The 15,672-nt window shown below is 34.7% G+C and overlaps 1 protein-coding gene across 1 annotated transcript; it reads right to left on the reverse strand.

Annotated features, from left to right (window-relative positions):
- Positions 1-4,915: 4,915 nt before the first annotated feature.
- Positions 4,916-9,012, reverse strand: LOC149550090 (glycosyl hydrolase 5 family protein-like). Its single transcript, XM_089795017.1, has 3 exons — positions 8,610-9,012; positions 6,880-7,654; positions 4,916-5,646 (listed from the first exon to the last, which is right to left on the reverse strand). Exons 1-3 carry the CDS (start codon positions 8,985-8,987, stop codon positions 5,213-5,215), a joined length of 1,587 nt encoding a protein of 528 aa, XP_089651143.1. The 5' UTR covers positions 8,988-9,012; the 3' UTR covers positions 4,916-5,212.
- Between the last annotated feature and the right edge of the window lie 6,660 nt (positions 9,013-15,672).

Here is a 15,672-nt window from a genome sequence, read left to right on the forward strand (position 1 = left end):
ACTCCAATTAGAAATTCTGTTGATGAGATCCTATCAAGTGAAGATATAAACTTTCAAGTAACTTCAATTGCAGGACCTTATGTGAACATGGAAGAATATATTGAAATTACAAAGCCTATGAAATTTCCTGAACGTTGGTGTATTATAGGTGTACATGGAAATGGTCTCAAGCTCATACGGCTGCCATTTTGTTGAAAATGCTTGAGGAAGTAGTGGAATCTCCAAGGAGTATGGCGATCTCTATACATGCAATGGTTAAAAACTTATCTAAAAGATATCTTTGGTGGGCGGTTTGTGAGGGGTGTTCATAAATATATCTGTAATAGGAGCATGCATACAGCAGATCAATCAGACATATCAACCAAACATAAAAGAAAACAATTCCCATTTAAAGTTTCAGCAAAGAGAAGAGTGGCATTTTCAATTTTTTTCATATCGTCATTCATAGAAGAACTAAAAAAATGAACAAGAAGAAGTGCCAGCGAATGAAAATCATATTCAACAATGGCAAAGTACGACTTTAATACCTTTTATGGCGGCTCTCAAAGAACAAGAAAACCTCGAGCTTAATGTCAACATGTATAAAAGACCCAGCTAAAGGAGATACCAGATACCTCCAATTAGCAAACTCTTCAAAGACCAGTTTCAAAAAAATGGCGACCATCTCCAGCAAGATAAAGAATGGTAGCACATCAAGAAATGTCTTAAAACCCTCATTCTCTTCACCAACCAAGACTGTTCATAAAGTGAATGCAGATGAAAATGATGCTTTTAGGGTATTTGATATATTATACCCTTTTCACATTGCATTTTTCTTTGAGGTCCGTGGCTAGGTCATGAATTTTTTTTTTTTGCATCTTTTTTGATAAAATGTATTTGAGTTGAATGTGAAGATTTAATTCTTGACATCCTAAAGAGCATTATTTATTTATTTTCCTTTTGCATATTTATTAATGTGAAATATAAATATTGAAATGACGATATTATAAGTCATTTAATATTTATTTTTTTGCAAAAGGAATAAAAAAAAAAAATCATCTTGTATGCTCATGTAATGGCCTTTAAGAGGGGAATTAGTTAGGAAATATATGCATGGAATATAGGAGGTCGGATTTTGACTTTGCTAAGTTAGTTTGCGGGTCTTTATGACCAGTTTGAGCATTTTGTGGACAATGGAAGGTGAGTCATAGGGTTCTTTATGACTAAGTGGAGCTTTTTGAGCAAAAGACCATTATTTTAGAAGTTTCCAGCACCTCTTTTCCAGGCTATCTTTCTGCATACAACCCAAGGTTAGGTTTTGTACTTAATGAGTTTTAGAGCTCAGGAGAAGCCAGTTCTAAGTTATGCAAAAATAGTATTGAGTGATATTTTATCCTGAGTATTGTTATGTGTTTTTCTGTAACTATTTTGAAGAAAAGTTGAATATATGACAAGCATTTTACAGGTTCATTTTGGAAAGGATTTTCAAGCCTCAATCTTTTTCAGTGATATTGTGTAGTTTTTTCTGATTTGATAAAGTTAGTTTGTGAATCCAAGGGTTCCTTGTTAATCTATCTTAGTTTATACCTTGTCACTGAAGTGTATTTTGTCTATAGGTCACCTTTTGTGTTTGTTTAATTTTGATCTTATTAAGTTAAAATTTATATTTTTCTTAATGAGTGAGAATCAAAACCTTAATGTGAAACACTGTTGCAGGCCAATATAAAATTTAAGTGCTTATTAGTGTTTTTCCTGCATTTTTGATGGTGAAATGGTTGTTATTAGTTGAAACCTTTCTGTAAACATATTTGGTGCATCATCTTTTAGGAAGTAGTTTTTTTTTTCCTTTTTTGGAATTTTCCTTAACCCTTTTCTCAGCAAGAAAGTGGTGTTAGTAGAATCAATCAGGTGATTTCCCATAAAGGAACTGGCCTAGAATTCGGAGGTTCAGCCATTGATAGGTTACCCACAGCCTTTGGTTGTTCCAATGTTGGCTTAAATTATCAAATTTCTATTGTAATTTGATAGGGTGCAAATTTAGGTGACAACAAGTTCTACACCAGGTATTGTAATTTGAATTCTTGATTTGGATCTATATGTACGTATGTATGCATGCATGCATGCATGTATACACATATATGTATACACACACACATATGTATACACACACACACACACGTACGTGTGTGTGTGTGTATATTGTTGGAAAAATGAGTGTTGTACACTTTTAGGAAACTTTAATCATAATATCATTTTAAGCCCAAGAATATTCCATCAATTTTCTAACATATGAAGTCACATTATTGTATGCACATTTCCTCTCTAACTTTCTCCCTTCATAAATTTGTATGTTTAGTTTTGTGTGTAGTCAATATAAACTCTAGTTTGGGTCAATGACATGTGTAAGAGGGTTGGAGGCTCAAGGTTTCCCACACATGTGTGAGCCACCTTTGAAAGTGATGGTTCAATGACATGTGTAAGAGTTGGAAGTTCAAGGTTGCTCACACATGGTTTACATGTGAAGGGAGACAAAAATGTAAGAAGGAATATATTGGGTAAGTGTAAGAGGTGTAAGAGACTTGCCTAGCCAAAAGGAGGAAGTCATGAGAATGGTATCTATTTTGGCACATGTGTGAGCACATGATTAGGCTTAATAGGTGTGGAGGTGTAAGCGACTTGCCTGGCCAAAAGGAGAAAGTCATGAGAATAGTACCTATTTTGGCACATGTGTGAGCACATGATTAGGCTTAATAGGGGTGGATTAATGACCAAGGTTAGAAGGATGGGTTAGGTTAGAGAAATGAGGTTAGGTGAGGGTTAAAGTTAGAAACCATGTGCTCAAATAGAATTAAATGTAATATTTAATTCCAAGTGGGATAAACTGAATTGATTAGTAAAATAAGATCATTTACTTAATTAAATGGAAGGATTAAGATGCAAGTGGGATGAAGGGAAATAGGCTAGGATTAAATTATTGCAAATTTATTTAAATCAAGGATATATGATAAAGATGAATGTAATTAAATAAATGTAAATTTATGTAATTAAAGGTAGGATAAGGGTAAAATTAAATAAATAATAAATATCTATTTATTTGGCTAAGATACGGGTAATTGTGCTCAATTGGACAATTTTAGGTGCCTACATGTGCATTTTTTCATAAATTACTTGTTGTTATATACAATGTTGAGTAGTTCTAATTTTAGAAACTTTTGGAACTTTGTTTAAGTTCATCATGGGGCTTCATGTTGTGAGTTTGAGTCATAGCATGTGCATCTATGGCATACTATAGACTACCTCTATTTTTATAAAAAAAAAACTTTCCCAAAACTCTGTTTGTCATCTCTACCTATATAGGCAACATATTGCCCTATTTTGTACCCATTATAAACCCCCAATATGGATGAACACAGTATTGCATATATTACCATATTAGTGAAGATCATGTGACAATCATAAAAAATCTTTAAGTTATAATTTTTTGACAATGTGGAATATTTCATGTACTTTTTATTGGTGAGTTTTAAAGCCTATTCTTATTTGAATCAAAATTAAACTTGCAACTTCATGGCCTAATTCAAGAAACATGTCTAATGGTCTAATATGAAGATCAGTTTATTACTTTGACAAGAAACATTAGTGATTACACTCAAATAAAGTCTCATCAGAGTAACTTCAATGTTAGTAAATCTCAATCTCATCATTTCATATGGATACTTTATTTTTTATTTTTTAAATAATGTAAATCCAAATGTAGTAACACTAAATAATTCAAATCCATTTAATAAAGATGATTTTTCTTTTTAAATGATAAACATAAAGACAATTTGTAGGATAATCAAATCAATTTTATAGATTGACTAATACTTCTAGTGTTCATAATCAAACATGTGCTCATACTCAAACATGCATGTGGGTACATCATCTAAGAATGAGTAATGTAGTTAGAAAATATGTATACATATATTTCATTTCTGTTATCTAGACTTCAATTGACTTTGATATTTATTTAAAGATAGCTTCTAGATTGACTTGGTCCAATATGATGAATAGTTGGTATCTATATTACAAGTTTGTTTTATGAGTTTCATCTTGTAGATTAAAATGACATTATTAATGACATTCGGTTCTTCATTTATTTTAACTCCTATGGAATTGTATAATCTTCTATGAGGGAATTGTTAGACCCTCTTGAACTTTCTCCATGCATTCTTTATCACACATTGACATTATCTTGAATATTCTTAAATAAGATTCAAGGGAGTCCTCTTTGTCTTTGACTAGATTATTCTACATTCATTTCAATTAGATTTAGTTCCTTTTTTCCTTCTTTAATTAAAACTAATTCTTATAATTTGATAACAACAACTATTGACTTTGACTTTGGCATTATATCTATTCGTTCTCATTCCTTTCAAGAATAAGGACACATTACATATGCATAGAGAAATGTTGTCCAATAATCTACACATTACATATGCATAGAGAAATGTTGTCCAATAATCTTCACATATAATATTGAACACATACCATTGACACTTGAAGCTATTTGAGGGAGAATTACATATATGGTCTCTCCTCTTCTCTGATGTAGGAGAGTTATTCTTCACATGGGGTTTTATTTTTCTCAGTTTTTTGAGAGAGGGTCGATATACCTTATTTCTTCATCCTCTTTTGAAAGGGAATTTTTTCTGCAGCTTTTCTTTTCTCGTCTTCAAAATGAATTGAGTCCCATACATGTTTCTTGATTCTCATTCAATTTCACTTAAGAGACTGTTGGTTGAAATGAGATTTATTATTAAATAATTTTCTGTCCTTATAATGTACATAGTCACTTAAATCTACTTAAGTATTCACAAGAAATGTTACTTTGTGTATGTTGTTGGTATCCAACTTGTAAGAAATAGCATGAGACCTTTGGGCATGGGAAAGCATGGAAGAAGAAAGAAAATTTGATTTCTAATCTTAAACAAATATTGCTTACACTGCTGCATAACCAAAAGAGGTTTCCTTGTACCATTAAGTGGGAAGCAATTTAATATGTTTACAATTGGGTTAGTGGAAATCTTATACTTTCTTGATTGATTGGTGTCTTATTGAGTCTTTAGGGGTCAATTGAAAAATGGCGAGAATAAGTAGCTGACTTGTGAGCATCATACTCATTACACAAACAAGGCATTCCATATAAAATGACCACCTTTTCAATTTCTCTCAAACTGCTTTTGTGTTAATCTCAAGTCAAGCTTCTGCTGGTGCTAATAACCTTGAACCACTGGCTCTCAGGATTATCTCGTATGGAGCATTGAGAATCTACAAGACATATGCAATCTTCGGTAACAACCAAAGGACTGGATCTTCCATCCAAGCACACCATCTTTCCACTACCATCCATTGTACCAATAAGCAGATTCGAACTTGAGACCACTCTCCATAGTGAGCAGTGCAGGCGGTCAGTTAACACTACAGGCAATTTATCCCCTTGAATTGCAATACATGCAGAAGTTCCCACAACTCTAATAAAGCCACCGGCCCTACTATTGTAGCTCCATCTGTTACTTCCATTGCAAGAGCCAAGAGAAATCTCATTCTTAGTCGTGGTCACAAGGCAGAGGCCACTTGCAGGATGATAGACAATCTGGTACAGCGAAACTGAAGAGAAACTTGGATCTGCAGCCAAGTAAAAACCAACTGGAGATATTAATATCAAGAAGTATTTTACAATGATAGCAAAAAAGAAAATGTAAATGACATAAGAGTGTTAATAAAAATGTTTTATAAATTGATAGTTATTTGTACTTTTAGATATGTATGTTTTGTTTCTAGGTAAAATTAATTTATATCAATATTTGAATTACATTCCATCATCTATTATAAGAATGAAAGATTTATATAAAGAAAAAAGAAATGTTAGTGACGTATCATGGAGTGTGATTTGTAATATTGATGCAAATAAATAAATTCTATACAGTAAAATCTAGAAATAAAGCAAGATAGAGGCCACTTGCAAGATGGTAGATCATCTCGTATACTAGATCTGAAGAGATAGGATCCACGAGTCAGTAAAGAAAATAAAAACGAAAATTTTCTGAATTCAATTGTGTATGCTTTTTTACCATCAACGTTTCACATCTCTATTATCTTGCTCTTTCACATCCTGATGATGGATCATGTAGTATGATCCGAAATATTGATTGTAAAAATGCATACACAATCAAATCCAGAAAATTTTAGTTTAAAATTTTTGTTTTTATAAATGAATTGTGGAAATCTTATGATGTTAATTAAAAATATTAATGTCAAGTTATTCTGCAATGGCTTGAAAGAGTGGAGTGTCATAGCATGAACATGTTAACAAAAAAAACTCCTATCAGTATTTTTAATTTGACATTTTATCTATAAAGCTGTTTTCTTTAGATGGTATGAAGTCTTAAACTGAAATGGCAGAACTCTGATTTCAACTCATATAATGTGAAATAAGACTTTATTCTTAATAGACTGATTAATACAGTAAGTTAGCACAGCATCCTAAGTTTAAAGTATACAATCTTAGTTTCATCTCATATAATGTGAAACAAAACTTTATTCTTAATAGACTGATTATGATAGTTAAGAGTAGCACAATGTCTTAAACTGAAGTGACACAATCTGTTTCATCTCATGTAATGTGAAACAAGACTTGGTTCTTAATAGAACGATTAAGATAGTTAGATATAACAAAGTCTTAAATTAAAATGACAAGATTCTGACTGCATCTCATATAATATAGAACAAGACTTGATTCTTGATAGATGGATTCTTGATAGACTAATTAAGATAGATATATTTAAGATATTCATACTAATTTATTAACAAGAGCATACACTATTTTGAAATGCTGAATAAGGAAAATTATATAAGTACCTTGAATTGGGCTCTGGATAGGCTGAAGGAGGGAGAGAAAATGGGCATTCCTCAGTCCACTCCAACGGGAGTTGAAAACTCCATAAGTCTCCTCAAACCCAGGCTGCTGGTTGCGAATATAATAACTTCCCTGCAGAGTCCAGAGTGCCCAGTCGAAGTCCCATTCGGCCGCATAAGCCAGAAAGCAGTTTAAATACCTGTTATCATTATCATTGATTCCCCTCTCATCAATGCCAAACTCACTTATAAAAAGTGGAGCAGATGTCGCCAGAAAAGCTGCCCTCTTGTTAATCCCTGCTACCAAAGACCCACACAGCTGGTTGGACAGCCCATGTGACCACTTTATTCCGCTTGTGAAGGCATACCAGTGGACTTCATAAGCAATTTTGTTTACAAAGGGCAGCGGCATGTGACCAGGACCTAAGAAGCTGAGGTCGGAGTCGTAGCTCAACCCCGATAGAATAACTATCACGTTGGGGTTGGCAGCGTGCACGGCAGTGGCTCCACGACGCATGAAGTGGAGCCACTCTGTTGCACTTGAGGCTGGGCCGCGCAGCTCATTGCGCAACGACATGGCAACCACATGTGGCGTGTTGTTGAAAGTGGCTGCCATGGCTGTGAGGCCACGGAGCCACTCGGCCGGGTCGAAGTACTTGTCGCCAAAGAATCCATTGCCATCAGCGGGGCCGCAACACCATTGCGCCTTGCTGACATGGTTGTCCAACACCACCATCAGCCCAGCTGCCCCTAGGGCTGCCACCACCCTCGCATATGCCTTCAAAAAAAAAACAATGAGAAAGTTAGATTTAGCTTGTATAACATTAATGCTTAATATTTGTAGCAGTTTATATTCTTTTACAGGCATATGTCATAATAGATGGCATATGCCTGTAAAAGAAGAAGAACAATGAGAAAACTAGATTTAACTTTTATGATACCATTTTTTAATATTTGTGTCCGTCATTCTTTTCAGGTTGATTAGAAAATTATATAGTTGAATTGTAATAGCAATATCATAATTTAACTTTCTGCTACAAATAAATATCTTGTACTTATACAATGAATTGTTCATAATGTACAACACTTGATGAATGTTTTGCAAAAAAAATAGCAAATTAAGTGGGTTTAACCTTAAGAGAAACTCTATGATTAAGCATATCTTAGTTGGAGTAGTTTTAGAATAGGTGAACTCTCTATATGACATAATGCTTAAATGCAATGGGTGTTAAGTGTACCATTCATTCTCAAGAGGATCAATGAGTTTGACTAGAAAATTAGACACTTGAATACTCATTAAGATATCATTATTTGACTTGCTACACATGTGAAAATAGCTCCTACATCTATGAATCAATGAGGCATTAAAGGGGCTATATAATGGATTTTTCACAAGACACAATACTTGTTCTACATTTCTCAAATAGGATAGCGAGCTGAGTGGTTTTAACCTTGGAGAAATCCAAAATTTAACATGTTTGAGTTAAAGTAGTATTAGGATGCACAAACTTCTTAGATGACTCCAAACCCATATGAAATGAGCGCTAAATGTAACATTCTCATATGAAGTGCTCAATGTGATATTCATTCAGGTGAAAGATGGGCTTTTGTGATACATGAGTCAATGAATTTTGATTTGAAAACTACACAAAAGAATTACGATACTAGTATTGATATCATAATTCAACTTACTATAGAAAATATCTCCTTTTTATCAATATCTCTATGACTACCTGCGCTATGCTCAGCTGCAAAAAGCCAGGGTTGTGCGCTTCGATCCTCGCCGCGGCAGAGCTGAGGTTGAGGGAGAGAAAAGATTGTGCCACCGAGAGGCTCTGCTTGGTGATCATGGAGGTGGCCCATGTGAGGCGGACACAGTTGAAGCCAAAAGAAGGGATGGCATTGGCGATGGAAGAAAGGGGCTGGTGGCTCAGCCCCTCCACCACCATAGGCTCCAAATGAGCTGCCCAATTCACACAGGCCAACTTTACCCTTCTCCCAGTGGCTTCATCCACTATCCACCTTGAACGAGTCTCGAGGGGGCTCGAACTCGTAACCTCTACCAATGAAATCCCCAATATAATGACCATGAGCAATCTTGAATGATCCATTAAATTCTCGCTCTCTGAATGTGAGACGACCTCAATGTCTAAATAAATGCACGAAACGAGGCAGGAATTAATGATAGTGAAGGTTTGTTGGGCTGGCGTATATAGTGGCAGTTGGTGTAGAATTGCAGAGGTATGTGTTGACAAATGTTTTGAGTCAAGATACAATCAAATATGTTAGATTTAGCAGGTAAGTATATAGAAAACAAGTAAGCAACTCCATATTGAGGCTTATGTGACGCTCATGGATTCCACAGGCACAAACTTCCTCCTGGGGATTTTAAAACACGTATTCGTAGTCCTTTCTTTTGGGTTGTTAACCAACTCCTACATTTTCACCTTTTTCCTTAAAAATATGCATTGGACTTTTGGTTGAAAATGAAAAAGAAAGTGGTCTTATGTGTTTGAGAGAGTTTCGTTAATAATCTTGTGAAGGCCCATTAAAACTAATTTGGTTTGAAATTATTGCTTGCTATTATATAAACATTTTTTCAATATTTTCATATGGAATTTTTTTTATAAATATATGTTTTTATATAGGGTGTCTTCGCAATCTAGTTCAGCAATGGCTAGCAGTCGATGTGAATTAGGATGAAACTAGTTCCCTATGGGTGAGATCAGTCGTTCACAAGATGTCTCACCTCTTAAGTCTGAGAGAGATCTAAACTCAAGAGCATGGGAAACTACCCACAACCTCAAGTCAACTCATGTAAGTAAGATTACAATTTCCAGATGACATTGTTAATATTCTAATTTACATTTTTTTATTAAATACTTTGAGCAACTTTAAATTTTTATATACTTTATTCATATTTTTTCTTATAAATATATCAATATGAATAATTATTTAAAAATATATATGTTAAGAATTTGGAGGTATTAACTAACACATATTATAATATGTCAATTTAGCTCATGAGTCTTGTTTAATTATTAGCTAACTAGATCAAATATTTGAACGACAACATTAAAAACATCTAACTAAAATCTGGTGTAGGAAAATAGTCGATAGAAAGACCACACGAGGGTGACTAACAAAAAAAGTATGACAGAATGTCCACAGGATTGAACACAACAATCAAATGGACAAGGGTTTGGTCAGACGACGAGTAGGCCACAAAAGAATCTCCTACAATCCTCCCAAAGGAAATCAAGAATCTCCCAAAAAATCACTTCACTCATCATTCATAACAATGTTTCTTCGCAAGAGGTTGAGTGTGGTAGAAAAACCATGCATGACTCTATATTTGAATGCAGTAATACTCCTCATAGTATTCTCCAATTATGAAAAACTATTCCTCGATAAACTGATCATTTATGAGAAAGACATCATTCATAATGCTTAAAGGTTATCTAGGTATCATCTTCCTCTCTATCATTCAATGTTTCATCCTTTAAATTGTCACAAATATGTGTTGCACTACTATTGTTTGAGCTCCTCGCATGAGTCTCCTTACTGTTGAAGATGTTCTTACGTCTCTTGTTGTAGTTAATAAGTTGTCCTAAGGCCTTTGCATAAAATTAAGGAAGGACCTACATTCCCTTGCCTCAATGACGGAGGCCTTTACAATTAGGATTATATTGTCAATAAATTGTTATAACATGGTAAGGGGGATAGTGGAGGAAACCTTAACACCTCATAGTATATCATCTTCCAAGATTCAAAATTTTATACCCAAACGTTAGCAAGAATGTAAATAAATATGGGGAGATTGGGTCTCCTTGTCTAATACTTTTACATTTACACCAAAGAGTCATATAGGAATTCCATTAACAAGTTTTGAGAATTTGATTATTTTCACACTTTTTTTAATAAGGTTTCTTATACTTTAAAAGTAAATGCTACTATAAATGTATCATAGGCCCCAAAGATATCCAATTAAATGACCATCTCCAAGAGCTGACATATATCCATAAGAAGAATAATCTCATGTGTGGTTATCAAAACATATAAAATTCATCTCTTTGGTGTCAAATCATTTTCTATTGTTTTATATGGAAGATCATTTACAAACCTTGTGCTCATTTGAGTAACAACATGAAACTTATAAGATTATTTAAGCCCCTTACGAGCAACCACACTAGAAACAACAGTTGAAAGACCAAGAGTCACAACTTAGAATCCACCTTTTACAATGAGACAAATACAACCAATAGAAGAGCAAGAGTCATAACTTATAATTTCACAATGGTATCCCTCATGGGATTTGAACCAAGGTCTCTATGTAATGAGAACCCATTGCTTCAATCAACTTGGTGCAGGAGCACCCACATATAATATTTTGGACATGATTTCTACATGAAGAATTTATCTCGATTTTGTCTTTACAATAAGATATTTTCTTAGGATTCGTATAGATCATTGTGGGGTCATTCTTCCCCATTCTATATTGGTCTAGAGTATTTTGTAAGCTATTTTTCCTATTTTGTAATAATCTAGAATTTTGCGTAGACCATCTTAGCAAGTATAAATAGAGTTTTCAGTTTAGGTTTAGGTTTAGGGCAAGTTTCTGGCATATGAAATTATGGGGAGAAGAAATATGTAGGAGAGAAAATGTATATACTATTCATTTGATGAATTAATTAAGAAGAATTTTATTATATATAACTCTTGTTGGTGTTGGTTCCTTTTGATATTGCTTCCGTTGAATTTATATTTGAATCATTTTTGGTATCAGAGCTTGGGGAAAGCTCCTGAGGCAATTAGATTTTATGTCCGGATCAGAGTTAGAAGTTGAAACATCAAACATGGTCACCAATGCTGAACTGGCAAAGAAGATGCAAGAACATGAGAAAATCAATAAGTGGTTATTAGAAGAATTTGAGAAGATGAAGGGATGGATGGAAAAGACAACAAAGATTTCCTTAGAGCAAGAGGAAGAAGGGGAAGAAGAGGATACCCCTGAGTAGGAGGTGGTTAACTTACCTACAGACTAGAGATACTTTATAGAAGCCCTTGAAAGAGTTGGCAAGAAGGATGCCAAAGGTGACCTACCCATCTTTCAGGAAAGATGGATGTTGATGTTGTTGTGGATTGGATAGAAGCTTTGAACAACCATTTTGAATGTGAAAATATAGTAGAGAAGGACAAGATAAAAGTTGCCAAGTCAAAGTTGAAGGGACCAACCCTCACTTGGTGGAATTTCACTCAAGGAGAAAGTGTCAAAAAATGTAAGAACATGATAACTCCATGGGAAAGGATGTGTGCCAAGGTGAGAGAAACATACTTACCTGAGGATTATGAAATCCATCTTCATTGAAGGAGACAAATTTTAAGACAAAAGGAGCTAGATGTCACAGCCTATACTAAAGAATTCCAAAAATTAAGCCTAAGGGCAAAGCAAAGTGAATGTGAAAGTGTAAAAGTTTCTAGATATCTCAATGGATTGAGGTTGAACATTCAAGAAGAACTTAATTTATTGTGTCATAACACAATATAGAAGTGTTATCAACTAGCTTTGAAGGTGGAAGCCAAATTGAAAAGAAGGAAAGAACAAAATAGCAAAGGAAGAGGAAGAAATCAAAGGGGAAGAGGAAATTTCCAAGAAAGAGAACAAAACCATGAAGATCACAAGGAGATAAAGCAAGAAACCAGTCAAAGTGAAGGAAATTTTAGAGGTAACTTCAGAGGTAGAAGAGGCAATTCAAGAGGTAGATTTGGTGGTAGAAGGGCAAGTTTGATTATTTGTTTCAATTGCAATAAGGAGGGACATTATGCATCTAGGTGTCCGGATAGAGCAAGTTCAAGTTCACAAGGTGAAAGAAGAACACATTTGGTACAAGATGATGAATACCAAGAGAAGGAGATGGCTGACTTAGATAGTGTACCTGAAAGAGGAGAAAGTTTAATGATGAAAAGAACACTTTCAAAGTGCCTACTACCATGGAACCACCACAAAGGAAAACTATCTTTAGGACTGCTTGCAAATCCAGAGGTAAGGTATGTAAAGTCATTATTGCCTCGGGATCTAATGGGAATTTAGTTTCTCTTGAGATGTTTCAAAAGCTAAAACTTAGGAGGATACCTCATCCTTTTCCTTATAAGGTTTCATGGCTAACAAAGGGTCAAAAAACTCTTGTAAATGAGCAAGCATGGGTTGATTTTTAGATTGGAAAGTATACTGACAAAATTTTGTGTGATATAGTTGACATGGATGCATGCCACCTATTATTTGGTAGGCCCTGGCAGTATGATTTGCAAGCACAACATGATGGAAAACTCAATATATACACCATCAAGAAGGCTGGAAAAGTGATTAGATTGATTCCATTTGCTGATCATGAAGAAGTGGAAGAAAATAAAGAGAGGGAAGCCAACATTATGATGGTTGATAAAAAGGATTTCTTATAGGACATGAAGGATGAACCTAAACCTTGTTTTCTTTTGTTGCCTAACCCACAACCACAAGAACCCATTGGAAATGACAGAAAGGAGGCTGAAACAAAGAAGACAATTCCTAATGAAGTGAAAGAACTTTTGGATAAGTATGAAGGTTTGATTTCAGAAGGCATGCCAAAGTCTTTACCACCTATACGAGACATTAGTCATTGTATTGATTTCATTCCTGGAGCTACTTTACCCAATAAGGTTGCATACAAGATGACACCTCAACAAAATGAGGAGATTGCTAGACAAGTAAAGGAGTTACTCACTTATGGTTTGATTACAAAAAGCTTAAGTCCATGTGCTATACCTACTATTTTGGCACCCAAGAAGGAAGGAACCTAGATGTTGTGCATTGATTCTAGAGCCATTAATAAGATTACAATTAGATATAGGTTTCCAATGCCAAGAATTGAAGATTTGTTTGATTGTTTAGGAGGTGCAAAGTATTTCTCCAAGATTGACTTAAAAAGTGGGTACCATCAAATAAGGATAAGAGCTGGAGATGAATGGAAGACAGCATTCAAAACTAGTGATGGATTATATGAATGGAAGGTAATGCCATTTGGACTCTCTAATGCTCATAGTACCTTCATGAGACTTATGAATGAAATTCTCAAAGACTTCAATGGTAAGTTCATCATAGTATATTTAGATGACATATTAATTTTCAGCAAGACAAAGGAAGAACACCTAGAGCACATTGACATGGTTTTTAGAAGACTTCATGAGGAGAAATTGGTAATAAATTTGGAAAAGTATTTGTTCATGCAAGAGGAGCTAACATATCTTGGTTTTGTTATCTCCCAAGGTAGCTTGAAGATGGATAAAGATAAGGTAAGTGCTATACTATATTGGCCACCTCCAAGAATAGTTGGAGATGTTAGAAGCTTTCATGGTCTTGCTACATTTTGTAGGAAATTCATAAGAAATTTTAGTCATATATGTGCTCCTAAGTTAGAAACTATTAAAGGAGGAAGGAAGTGCAAGTTTGCATGGAGTCAATCAACAAATGAAGCTTTTGAATTGCTCAAGAAAAGGGTCAGTGGGCAGCCAATTCTTTTTTTACCTAATTTTAACAAAGTTTTCCAAGTAGAATGTGATGCTAGCAAGGTTGCTATAGGGGCAATTCTTAGTCAAGAAGGAAAACAAGTGGATTTCTCAAGTGAAAAACTCAATGAAGCCAAGTAGAAATATTCTTCATATGACCTAGAAATGTATGCATTGGTTCAAGCTCTCAAAAGGTGGAGACACTACTTGTTGCCAAAGGAGTTTGCTGTGTATACCGATAACCAAGCCCTTAGTTTTCTGAATAGCCAAGACAAATTAAGTTATGGGTACATGAAATGGGTGAAGTATTTATAGGCCTATACCTTCACCATCAAGCATAAGAATGGCATATCAAACAAGGTTGTTGATGCTCTTAGTAGAAGGAATCTGATTGTCTCCCAAATATAGCTAGAAAGTGTGGGAATTGAAGCACTCAAGGACATGTATGTAGCAGATCCAAATTTTGGCAATATCTACAAGGTATGTATGGAGTTTGGTGAAAGATACCATGCTGATTTTCCTAATTTCTTGATACAAGACAAACTTCTTTTCAAAGCAAGACAACTATGTGTACCCAGGTGCTCTATGAGGACAAACATTATCAAAGAGAAGCATAGTGGAACAATGGGTGGATATTTTGGTTTGGATTAAACCTTACAATTTGTTAGAAGGTACTACCATTGGCCTAAACTTTAGACTAATGTTAGAAACTTTGTGAAAAGATGTATGATTTGTCAAAGGGCCAAAGGAAGGACTACAAATACAGGGCTTTATCAACCTTTGCCAATACCATCTAGACCTTGGGAAAGCATAATGATGGATTTTGTAATGGGGCTGCCACAGACACAAAAGGGGCATGATAGTGTATTTGTTACATAGTAGATAGGTTCAGCAAAATGGCTCACTTCTTACCATGTAAGTCGACCTATGATGCCTCTCATATAACAGATCTCTTTTTCAAGGAAATCACAAGGATTCATAGGCTACCTCTCAACATAGTTTCAGACAGGGATGTGATGTTTGTAGGACACTTTTGACAAACTTTATGGAGGAAACTTGGAACCAATTTATCATTCTCATTAGCCCACCACCCTCAAACTGATGGCTAAACATAGGTAGTTAATAGAACATTGGGCAATTTATTAAGAACACTTACAAGATAACATGTAGAAAAATGGGATGTAATCCTACCCCAAGCTGAATTTGCATATAATGACTCCATCAATAGGAGTACAGGAAAGCCACCATTTCAAG

This window comes from Cupressus sempervirens, chromosome 7 (assembly GCF_028749045.1).
Source record: "Cupressus sempervirens isolate cs-2001-9-10 chromosome 7, ASM2874904v1, whole genome shotgun sequence".
In the NCBI taxonomy this organism is placed as follows: Eukaryota; Viridiplantae; Streptophyta; class Pinopsida; order Cupressales; family Cupressaceae; genus Cupressus; species Cupressus sempervirens.

Excerpts from the sequence above, each read along its gene's own strand:
- LOC149550090 (XM_089795017.1), bottom strand. The coding sequence starts at position 8,987 with ATGGATCATTCAAGATTGCTCATGGTCATTATATTGGGGATTTCATTG. Across the intron at positions 7,655-8,609 it reads TGCAGCTGAGCATAGCGCAG|GCATATGCGAGGGTGGTGGC; the intron begins GTAGTCATAGAG and ends TTTTTTTTGAAG. Across the intron at positions 5,647-6,879 it reads TATCCAGAGCCCAATTCAAG|ATCCAAGTTTCTCTTCAGTT; the intron begins GTACTTATATAA and ends ACTTGGCTGCAG.